Below are 12258 nucleotides of genomic sequence, written 5' to 3' on the forward strand. Positions count from 1 at the left end.
TGAAGAAGTAAAATTATTGCATAAATGTCTATGCTATAGGAATTTACATGAACTTTTGGGAATGTGACTGCTCCCAATTAAATCTTTAATGACCCACCTCTCTTTTTCATCTTTCTCTTCTCCTTCCCTCTTTTTTACTGTTTTTCAATTTAGTGGCACTTTTCTCATTCCAAAATATTACTGAAAATTTCTAGAGTACATTTGTTCTGTCAGTCCATCTTTCTCTGCAGCTATCTGTCTCTGTTTGTGCCTTTCTACTTTTTCTGCAATACCAGCCTCCACTTAAAAGAAAATCTTGATGAATTCAGAGACACTTCTCTGCTATTAAATTAACCACATGTGGAGCTGATCCCTGCAGAGATGCTCCACTGATTGTTGGTGTAAGGGTGTTTGTCTCATTTGGAATAAAAAAAAAGGGTCCTGCAATAGTGAGATTTTCAGGGCACTGTGCCCCAGCATCAGCAATCTGCCATTAACAGCAAATCAGAAATTCTTTGTTGTTCAGCTTGTCCTTTGCAACAGACTTATCAAACTTCCAGAACTGGATTGTCCAAAGAATTTTTAATATGTTCTAAGAGTAGCAGGAGTTAGATATCCCCAAATGTCAATTTGTAACAACCTATTCTGTCTTTTTCATTATATGATCAAGTACTTTTTCCGGTATAAAAATAAGTTTCTCTTTCTGAATAATAAAATTCTCCTGTTTTTTTAGTGTAGCTGGCTCTTACATGACTTTTAAAGAATAATAAAGGAGATGTTTCCTCCTAAGTTAATGCTGTGGGAGTTTTAAAGGAGGAAAAATAGGTTTATCAGATGTAAATCAACATGAATCTACTTCACCGACAGACTTTTACTGGTTTAGTATCTAATTCTGTCAAGGCTGATGTTCCTGGCCTTTGCACATCTTAGCCACTTAAATGTGCAACACTGTCAGCCATTGCTATTTCCCAACTTGTGCTGCTTTGTTTCTTCCACTGCATCAGAAAATATGTCCTTCCACTGAACATCACATTGTTAAACTACAATTTGGTCTACAGTTTTCTTGCCTGGAAGGCTGCTTCTTCCTAAACTTTTGGAGAAGGTTTTAGCTAAAAACTTTTCACTATTTCCATGATGATGACTAGGGAAAAATAGATGTGTGTGGCTAAACTAAGTTAGTGGTTAATTACACTTGTTTGAAAGGTTCTAGTGCTTTGTGCCAGGGAATCATTCTTCATATGAAGAATTTGTCCAGGCCCAGCCATGGAATAAGTCAGTGAAACATCAGATTTCATCCTTCAGCCTTGTCTGAGAGACAAAATCCAAGATTTACAGCCAGTTTCTCAAGCTGGATTCTGATTCCACATGGGCTGAGAATGATGTTATGGACCAGAGAAGCACTGGGAACTGGAACATAAAAGAGGAAACAACTATCCTGTGGTCTCAATTCTTCCCCTTCTGATCTCACAGAAGTCTGAAGGACTACAAGCATGAAGTGGCTGTGTGAAGAGACGAGAGCTGGATCTGCATTGTGGATGTAATTGCCAAGAGCAGACAAATTAGAAAAAAAATAAAGAAGGAAAACCAAGCAGGTAAAGTCAGCCAGGGAATAGGATGACTGAAACTGGATCGAGAATGAGGGTAACACTTGACTGACTGGATAATGAAACTAGGTTGAGAAAATCAGGGAAAGGGTACCAAGGAAATGGATCAGACTGGAAATCAGTAGGTCATGGGGATGGAGTAGATGGGAAACTGATTAGGATGTTCACAAGAACATTGAGAGTTTTATCAAATAAAAATTTTCCTAACTGCTATCTCAGACTCTCCCCTATATACAAATTACATTAAAAGACTATAAAAATAGTAATCACAGTTCAGGGACAGACTGGGGTCCATCTGACATAATGTTCTGTTTTCACTATACTTTTTCTTATTTTTTTTTTTTTTAAATCTTGGAAATTCTGTTTATATAACTACATAGAAGTGCATTAAATACAAGCAACCTTCCTATTGTAGATTACCTGTTTGCTTATCTAAATGCCTTTATTTTGCTGCATGGGTTCAGTATTTGTTCTTATTGAAATTTTTACCCTTGACAGACCCATTGCATCTTTGTGCAGAAACCAGGATGCCAGCAGAGATGAGACCTCTAGAACAGCACTGGCAAATGATGCAAACTGATAATTACAATTTTGCAGAGGACTTGAAAGTACTTCTGTCATGGTTATTCCTGTTTTTCAGGCCTCTCACAACAAGATGAAATACTTTACACTGTTAATCAAATGCACTATGGTTTCCTAAGTAAGATATTTCCCTTCTTAATGTTTTACTGCAAAAAAAAACAAACAAAAAAAAAAAAAAAAACAAAACCAAAAAACAACAAAACAAAACAAAACCAAAAGCAACCTTGAATTGTCAGTGTAGCTTAAAAAAATACATTACTATTACTTTTCTTAAGATGTCATTATTGATATTTTACTATTTTACTATTGATATATTACTATGTAATAAACACCAGCACCGAGAGACAAAGAGGGTCTATTCAAGTGATACTTGAGTGACATAACCTACCCTTTCTTCTCACATTAATAAAGTAAGCAACAAATATATAATAATAGTTAACAGACTAATAAAATGGGTTACAGAAGCTAATTTCATTTCCAAAAATGTCTTTGAAAAATTATGGATATTGATTAATACATCTGTTTTAAGATTTCCTAGGTACATGCAACTTTTTTATAGCTCCATTCAGGTAACTGGAGGATTTGCAGTACAAAAATACGAGTAAATAAAAAAAGGTAATTTTTGCTACACTTTCATATAGCAATGTTGTGAAAAGCTTTTGTGCATCTTTGACATGGCTGTGGTCTCCACAGCCTTTTGAAAAGGAAAAAAATAATAACCATGATGATATTAGTCACTTCAGGGAGCTCTACCAATGAAATGACATCCAGAGTCATCCTGCTGGAAACCAGAGGATGAATTTGAACATATATATATATATATATATATATATATATATATATATATATATATAAGAAATCTTAGCCCAAAAGGACAATTAGTGTTTTCAGCAATTTTGAAAGCATGAAAAATATCATCAAGATCAAAAGTTATAGCTACTTAGAAGTTAGTGAATATACTTAAATGTAAAAACTTTAAGCATTAAAAGATACTTAATCTACTTTCAGGTAGAGTGTATCTTAGTTTAGGGTAAATTCTAAATTTCTGGAACTCTGTGCTTCAGTAGCATAAAATACACACATCATTATTTTTTCTTTACCTAAGAAATTCCCTAAGGATTTTAAATAAGTACCTCAATAACAGAGAATGCTAATACAGTTTTAGCAGGTAAGTTGCTCTGCTTCTTAATCTGATCAGTATGGATTTTGGCACTTCTACAGCATCAAAGCATGGTTACACATTTTCACACAGTATGGAACATAACCTCACATCCCAGCTCTGAGGTAAGTACCCAATTATCCCCATCTTAAAGAGGAGAAAATCAGGTCATAAAATGATTAACCTACAAATCCAATAAAGGAACTAGGTGCCTAAAATGATGCTTAAGAAAACTCAGGCTTCTAAATCAAAAATCTGGATCCTAGAAACTCCTCCACAGATGAGGAGAGGTCATGAGAATAAAAGAAAACACAATTTGTGCTCTTTAAATTGGTGTGCATTGTAGGGTGCTAAACTTTGGACAAACAAGGATAGGTCAGACTTGAAATGTTTAAGCCACTAACATTGGGAATTGTGTGTTCCTCCAGCTCACAGCCAGTCCTCTGAAGAAATCTGTGTAGCCTGTTTCCTGGGAGCATGTGGCACACATAGGTAGCACAGGGTTGTTCACAAACAGAAGAGCAAGCCACAGTTTTAAAATGTATCTGTGGCTGTCTTAATCCTGCCTGTTGGAGCAACTCCCTACAGTGGCATCTTTGACTGGGAAATGCCAGAGATGAGGTCAAACTCTCAAAATTTCCATTCAAGACAAAGCATCCTGTCAAACAAAGGAACTCAGGTTCTGTTTGCTGCTTCCACAACTGTTTCTAGTTTGCCATATCATGCAAAATCCAGCGATGCTCCTGGGATCCCCAGCTCCTAGGCATGGGACATCCTCCCTCCTGTGTGTTCTCTTGTCCTGTCTCTAGCACAATGTTTCTCCCATGGGAGAGTGGAAAGAAGACACAGCTTGGTGGCTCTGGCATTCTGTGGGGAAGGAGGACACACAGGGGCAAGAGCCACCACATCCCAGCACCATACCTGGAGGCCAACCACTGGCTGTTTGGCTCAGGGGTAGGAGTGCATCCATTGCCACATCTTTTTCTCCACCCAACTCAATGCAAGGGACTGAGTCAGGGCTTCTGAAGGCTGTGTGTGAAGAGTCCAAGGGACAGCTGAAGTCTCACCATTCCTCCTGGCATTTTCCTCTGGGTCACCAAATTATGAGTACATTCACTCTGGACAGACTTTGATAATAGCCAGAGGGGCTGACCTCTCCCTGTGTGCTGTGGAGGTACAGCCATGCCTGTATCTCACCACATGTCATTTACTAACTCTTTCCTCAGTCACCTCTCCAAACTAAACTACTGCTTGGGGCAAAATTGGTGAAAAACTTCTAACAATCCTGATTTGTGGTTGTGTCTGTGAAGGATCACAACTTCACAAAATAACTGCTACAACAGTGATAGGTTTTGTGCATTGGAATTAATACATAAATAATAATTTATTTATGAACTGCTTGGATTTGAAGCTATAACTTAGAAAAATAACACTTCTGAATATATTCAGCAAAACCTAATATTTTGTGCAGATGCTGTGCACCAATTTAACTGCACATCCTGGCAGAAATAGCTTAAATTTACTTCATTGGTTAAATTATGTATTAGAAGACAGGAAAAATAAAAACATAAGTGGAAGAGAAAATGAAATAATTTAAGATCAACTTGGTATGCTGGTATTTGTCAGACACATGACATGATAAGTATTTAGCTCCCAGGAGCCAGCATTTACGCATCTGTCCTTTTTTTCTTTTTTTTTTTTTTTTTTTTTGACTCAGGATGCAGGTCCATGTGGATTGAGGTCTCCAAAGCAATTTTTGGTCCATTTTTGAAAATTTCTGAGCAACTAGAGGAGCAGGTACTGTCTGCACTGCAGTCATGGGTAGCCAGCACCTTGCAGGACAGATACGTGTCCCTGGTAGAATTGCTGGCTGAGACCCCCCATGGGGACCTACCCTTCGAATGAAAACCAACACCACCTCAGACTGTACCCACAGAACAGTGTGTAGCCTAGAAATAACTGTGAATAGCAGCCATTCCTCCAAAACAGCTGCCAGTATCTGCATCCCCATAGGCTAAAGACCAGCTGGTTGTGCTGAGGCCAGTGGCTGTACTGCGCTCCATTGGCTCCAGTGAGGCAAGGCTCATTTTCATTTGCAAAGTTGGTTCATCTACCATCCATTTTTTGGATAAGTGCTGAAGAAGGCATGTTCTCTACAGGTCACCTGAGGATGGCAATAGTTTTTTGTTTATAAGGGTGACTTGTATGGAGAACTGAGAGCGGATTTTTTGAAGCACTGCCGCTTCATGGTGTACCATTTGCTCATCCTTGGGCAGAACTCCTGAGAGTGCCAGGGTTAAGGATTTGAAGCCTGATACCCTAAGCTGAAAGGCAAATTTACACTCCCTCTCTTTGCCCACTGGCCACAGGGCCAGATGCCACCCTCAGTCCCTTATGTTCAGCTTTTTTTGCTGTACCAGCTTCAGCAAAGCTTTTAGTGAGTAAATTTTCCAACTATATCAATTATGTGGTGTGACACCATTTTTGGATGCCTACTTTAGGACGCCTAAGGTTTGTTATTTTTCAAGAGTGCTGAGCATCTCTTTGCCTCTTTTGTCTGTGAACAACAAGGTAGTTAAATTAGATCTACATGAAAATGCTGCATGGATCAAGTATTGCCCAGACTAATCTGTCATGGGAGCTTTCTGCTCCCTGTGTTTTAGACTACAAAATAATGGTGACTTCTCACTGCAAGCAATTAGGAGAATTAATTAGTTAATACTGTATAATCTTTGAAGGCTAAAACACTATCTAAATACATTGCTGGATGTGAGTGCCTCATCTCTCTTTTGTAATGAGGTTTTTTTTTTCCAAATTAATGCTATTAATTTGAAAATGGAGAATTCTTTTCTAAAGAAATTAATATAAATGTCACCTGAGAAAAATCTAACCATAAGGTTAGATTACACACTATATATAGTCAAAAATAGGTGTGCAAAATGTGATCTAGAGAAATGTACTATTGCTGAACAAATACCAATAGTAAAAAATGCCAGTCTTAAATAATAAATTAAAGAAAATTCAAATTCACAAAATCTATGCAAATGAATTACAAGATTACATTATTAAACAGGGAGGTTTTTAGCCTAGCAAGAGCTTATATTTGGACAAAGAGGTGATTGTAATGGAGGTGGAGGTGAGAGAACATTTTGGAAGTGTTCAAGCTGCTGAAGTTTATTTTTATTTCCTCAGTGTTTTATGGGATATCTTCCATAAGAAAATGGAATACATGACATTCCATCCCTCCTGCCTGTACACCTCAGGGTAAGTAAAGAACTGCTATGAGGCAATATAAATCCTTAGCTATATGGACTGTTTTTAAAATTATTCCTGTCTTAATTCTCAATAGCAGGAAGAGTAATCAAATCTTTAAAAACCAAGAAAAGAATGTGAATAGGTGTTAAATTCAGTTCTTTAGTGAATTTTACTTACCAACATTTTTATACTAGCTCAGTAATAAAAGTTCACAGAACAAATAAACTAACCAAAATGTTAGCACTTCAGTTTTCTTATCACATCAAAATTATATTAGAAAAAGGTTTTTTCAGCCATAGGGTTGTTGGGCACTGGAACAGGCTCGTAAGGAAGTGGTCACAGCACCAGCCTGACAAGAGTTCAAGAAATGTTTGGACAATGCTCTCAGGCACATGGTGTGACTTGGGGATGGTTCTGTGCAGGGCCAGGAGCTGGACTCAGTGACCCTGATGGGTCTCTTCCAACTCAGCATATTCTGTGATTTCTTCTCCTAGTTCTTAAAAAAAATTGGAACAGTGGTATCTCAGTCAAATCACATTTCTGCCAACACTATGATACAATAAATAACTTTCTGATTATTGCCTATGTTCATTCTTCTCTTGAAGTAACTTCCTATTAACAGATATGTAATTTTGTTACAGTTGGAAATAATTCAGAGCTAACGTGCATTTATTTATTTTTAAAGGGGAAGTTTAAAACCTTCAGCTAAAAACTGAATAATATGGAAAGAAGCATGTTCAGTCCGAATTCATCTTGGCATTTAGCCATATGTGGTTGAACTTGAAGCTTGCCATTGCCATTGATATTCAGATGACTATTTATGTGCAATTTTTGACAATCAAGCCATTGTTTAAGTCTGGTGGCAGATCAGAGGCAGAATTCTTACCCCTTTGCAGTAAAAAAAGGCTACTTATTAAAATAATGGAACCAGTTAAACTCAACAACCATACACTTATTTATGACTTAATATGTATGTTACATACCAGATAAAACAATAATGTAGTACTCAGCTAGCAGAAAAACTGAGCAGTGGCCTTGCATCCATCAAGCTAAGAATGGAGGTGTGAGCTTATAATGCGAATGACAAAGTAGAAGAGCAACTCTGAAGCACTTCTGCAATAGTTTAATCAGTCTCACTCAGATATGTTTTATCTGACAAAGAAATAAGAGATGCTGCATGGGGCTGCCTCCATTCTTGTATCCTCATAATCCCAGCCATCTATCACCTTACAGTGTTCCTGGCTATCTTAAAAGGAGTTGACATGAGAACACTTCTGTAGCACACTATTAACACATACCCCATGTATTTCTGTTAAACAACTTCCTATAAAATAAACCAGAACCATAATCAGGACTGAGATTTTTTGTATGATGGTTGTCTGAAGATCAACAATAAATATTCTTTAAATAAAACTCCACAAAATTAAAAAAAAAATGAAATAATGGTTTCAAACACTTTTTTTTAGTTCCAGTGGCATCACAGACTGCTTCACCTTCACACTGCCATCTATGTACCTTACACTAAGTAAGTTTATCAAACCAGACATGTGGCCTAGTTGTCTGTAGTGACCCTGATTTAGGGTCATAAATCAGGGCAAAGTAACACACATCCTGTTTCCTTGGAAGCTTAAAGCATGAAGGAGTCCCTCTATCCAATACATAATTCATGTGGAAGATGGTGTCAGGGGGAGGATGAAGTTTAAAAGCCCCCATTTTTCTGTACAGTCATGTTACATGGATTTTCAAGAAAAGACATAATTAAAAGAAAGCTCAAAGAAAGATGCTTGTGTGGCATGCATCATTCATATACTACGTAAAATAAACAGAAAGAAGAATGTTGAAGGCATTCAATGTAATCATCTCCAGAAGTTCTTGCAGCTGTTGAAATTCCTACGTAAGTAAAAGGAGCTTTCCCTGAAAACGTTTTATTTTACACAGCTTCATAGAAAATTAGGCTTAATTTTGCTTTCTATGGCAGAATATAAACACAGGCTTGTTCAAGGTATTTAGCATGTGCCTGACCTAAGTTAGGTGAAGGGTTCTATCCAAAGCCAATAGGACTAGTCATATGCTCAGACATCTGATTAAGTGCCTTGCTGGACCAGTGCCAGAAACATAATAGTGGGCTGGGCTAAGCTGATTAGAAATGTTTTGCTGGCTCCAGTGGCAGCAGGACCTAGCCTTTATTGCCACTTTGCCAAATCTCATGCTCAACAGGAAAAAAATCAGGCACTCTGTAGTTCTTTCTGTGTTCTACTGGGCAAAGTTTGAGTACAGAGCAAATGTAGCTCATTTAGCCCTAACTGGAAATGTGCATTACTGAGAATGCATCTATTTTTCCACAAGAAAATAAATTTTGTTGCTTTGTTGTAACTCTTGAAACAAAGTGTTTTTTTCGAATAGGCTGTCTAGATACAAATTTTGTCTAACTGTAACAAGGAAGAATATGGTTCATAGAAATGGTGAGGGGAATTCCTTTAAGCTTTGTGAGTTTAAATATGGAAGATGCCTTTAATAAAATAACTTTAATTTTCTAATTGAATGTTGTTGCAATTAGCATTTGTGGAAACGGGAGCTAGGTGGCTGCACGGCTTTTTATAGCTGGTATAGGTGGCTCGATAACGAGGAATTAACAGACAAACTGGCGCCACATAGTCCCTCTGTCTCTGGGTAAACCTAATGATTCCTGGCATCACTCTTGCCGCAGAAATCTCGGTGCTTTTGGGATGAGAGATCATTAACACCAGGCTGAGGAGCCCTTCCTTCCCTTGTGACAGAATTCCTAGCAGGCCTTCTGCAGCGCTAAATCCCCGACCGACTACAAATTATCAATACTGATTACCGGATTGCTGCAGTGGGGAGGGGACGGCGTGCTCGGCACTGCAGGGCTGGCCAGGCTCCCACAGCCCTCACTTCCCTCCCCTGTTTGCATCTACAGCTGTCTCATGCCTTGTTCCCAAGGGTGCCACAGCCGCGTTAGAATGCTTTCAATCCACACCAATTGTTCCTTGGGAGCAGAACAGCAGCATTCAGACAAATGCTTTGGTGTAATGCATCGGTTTCAGCCGGTGCCAGGAGGGTTTGGTGTAACTTCGTGCAGTGCGATGAAGAGTGATAACAAGAATCTGCACAAATGAAAATTTGAACAGGATTTGCTTCTTGGGGAGGACGCTAATTGTGTTGGGAGCACTTCATCCTTATTTTGTGGGATTTACGTGTGCATGACATTAATGATGAATGATTGTGAAAACTTGAGATTTGAATGCGTCAAATGCAGGTCCAGCCTCTGTCCCCTTCGAAAAGAAAGGAAAAAAAAATCCCAAAAAAACCCAAGCCAACAAAAACCATTCCTAAGGAGCGTTAGGGACTGGACGCTTTCAGCAGCCCGACCCCAAGACTCTTCTCCCTCTCCTTCCACACCCTCGCTGAGATTTTTCGCCCACCCTACCCAGCAGCCTCCCTCGAACAAAGGGGCCAGTGCGGGGCTACCGCCCTTCGCTCCTGCCGGGACCGGCAGGACCAGCCGGACCCGAGGGGAACGCGCTCCCCGGGAGCCGGGATCTCTCCGGGGCCGGGGCCGGCGGAGGAGCCACGCCCCGCCCGGCGGCTCCGGGCCCGGCGGGGTGGGCAGGGGCGGCGGGGCGGCGCGCCGCGGCGGCAGGGCGCGGCTCCTGCGGGGGAGGGGATGCTCTCCCTGCCGCTGGAAAACGCGAGGTAACAACAGCCCCGGCAGCCGCCCCCCGGGAGAGACAGCAGGGCGGGCACGGCTAGCGCAGACCAGCTCTCCGTGATGCAGTGACCTACTTCGGCCGGCCCCCCGGCCCCCCCGGCAGACTGCAGGTGCGGGCAGCGCCGGGGCAGCGCCGAGCGCGGCTCCTTCTCGCCCCCTCCCGCAGCCCCGCGCTGGGCTGGGCTGGGCTGGGCGCGGCCGGCCGCAGTGCGCGCCCGGCAGGGTCCGCCCGCCGCAGCGCCCCCGCCCCGCACCGCGGCCCCGCCGCCCGGCCCGGCCCCGCCCGCAGCCCCCGACCCGCGCCGAGCCCCTTGCGGCGGGGTGCCTCTCCCCGATTCCTCTGTTCTTCGTCCCACGCGGTTTCTGAGGCAGAGGGGAGCGCTGACTCCGGCCGGCGGGGACGGATGGAGGCATATTGACGGCAGGGATAACTTTACCGCTCGTTTTTGTTTTTATTTTCTTTCTTTCTTTTTTATATATATATACACATGTACACACACACACATACATATATGTAATATCTATCTATATCTGTATAATATATATGTGTATATATATATATATATAAATAAAATATCTATTCACCTTTAAAATAATGAAAAGCGTTTCAAAATTACGCTGTGCTCTTGTGCCGACCTCACCCATCGGTATATAATTAATCCGATCTCCGGTTAGGATACTAAAACAGCCCCGTGTCCCACCCACCCTCTCCTTTTTTCTCTGATCAATGAAATTAAAAATATGTTCAGTGTTCTCATGATTTTTTTTTTTCCTAAACTTTTGGGAGAGTGAGAAGAACACCCAGTTTTAGGTAGCAGACCTAGGAGACAGCGGCCGTAGTACTGGCTGAATGAAAAGAGAGGCGTTTTCTTACCCATTGCTGTTTTAGCCATGCTGGGATGTGCAGCTCTCAGAGGCGGTGAAGGCAAAGGGTCCAGCTACAGCAGTGGAGAGAGGGAGAGAAGACTGAATAAGGCACTGAGTCAGCAGAGTGGGGCTGTGCAAGAGAAGGAGCAAGAGGCAGGAGCCCATGAATAATTATCACTCCTCTACCCAAGCAGATTGGCTCGAGAGGTCCCCTGACATGACTCCTGCAGAGCCAGAATCTCCGGGCATTAAATATTGATCCACCAATGGTGCTGGAGTACAAAGTGCCAGAATGCAGTTTGAAATGGAAATCAGTCCTTGGATGCTTCTCCCCCCTCGGTCTGGCGTTAATAGTACATTCCATGTCAAATGTTTTATGTCTTACATGAAAAAAGCCTATTGGTGTTGAGGGCTCTGCTGTTGCTACCTGCAAAACATGCACAAATTCATTTTAACATATTTCATCCCAAAGATACAACAAGAAGAGAGACCATTGTAAGGGATTTCCTAGAACATTTCAGTAAAACAGCTGCTCAGTTTATTTCTGCCTCCTGCACAGGTATCCTATACAATAGTTTTATTCTGAATGTTTCTGCATTTTAGTACCTTTTTTACTGTTTACTGTACCAAGACCTGACCTTGGTCATCTCAAACTTTTCTTAACCTTGGGAAATGGCAGTTGGACCTGCTTACACTCTCAAAGGGCTCTGGAAATCCCAGAATAGGATAAATGTGGACAGAAGTCAGCAACTACTTCCCTGATGCACTATGGTAAAAGTCATGGGGAGATGTGAGCTTGATTCCCTTGATAAAGTATGCAGGATGGGATCTGATACGGTCATTACATGAAAAGGGATGGACACATTCTAAGAACTCCCTACACTAATTTTGAGAATTCTCTATCCTTGTCAAGATGACATTAACTGGCAGCCACTAAAAAAATGTGGTAGAGGTTAATTGAAGCATTGCTAGAAACAGGGCAGCAATGGGACCTGTTTGTACACCTCCTAGGCCTGGGCAGTTGCAGGGCTAGAGGAGACAGTATCCAAGACCTTGGCACAAAGAGAGGGATGCTCCACCTT

General features: G+C 41.1%; 1 protein-coding gene across 1 annotated transcript in view; it reads right to left on the bottom strand.

Annotated features, from left to right (window-relative positions):
- STMN2 (stathmin 2) overlaps window positions 1–11331 on the bottom strand; it is a 37000-nt gene extending 25669 nt beyond the window's left edge. The window contains exon 1 of the mRNA XM_021550574.2: window positions 11184–11331. Within this exon, the coding sequence (XP_021406249.1) occupies window positions 11184–11202 (19 nt within the window). The 5' untranslated portion in view covers window positions 11203–11331. The remainder of the gene's footprint in view (window positions 1–11183) is intronic.
- Window positions 11332–12258: the final 927 nt, after the last annotated feature.

Source organism: Lonchura striata, chromosome 1 (assembly GCF_046129695.1).
Source record: "Lonchura striata isolate bLonStr1 chromosome 1, bLonStr1.mat, whole genome shotgun sequence".
Taxonomy (NCBI): domain Eukaryota; kingdom Metazoa; phylum Chordata; class Aves; order Passeriformes; family Estrildidae; genus Lonchura; species Lonchura striata.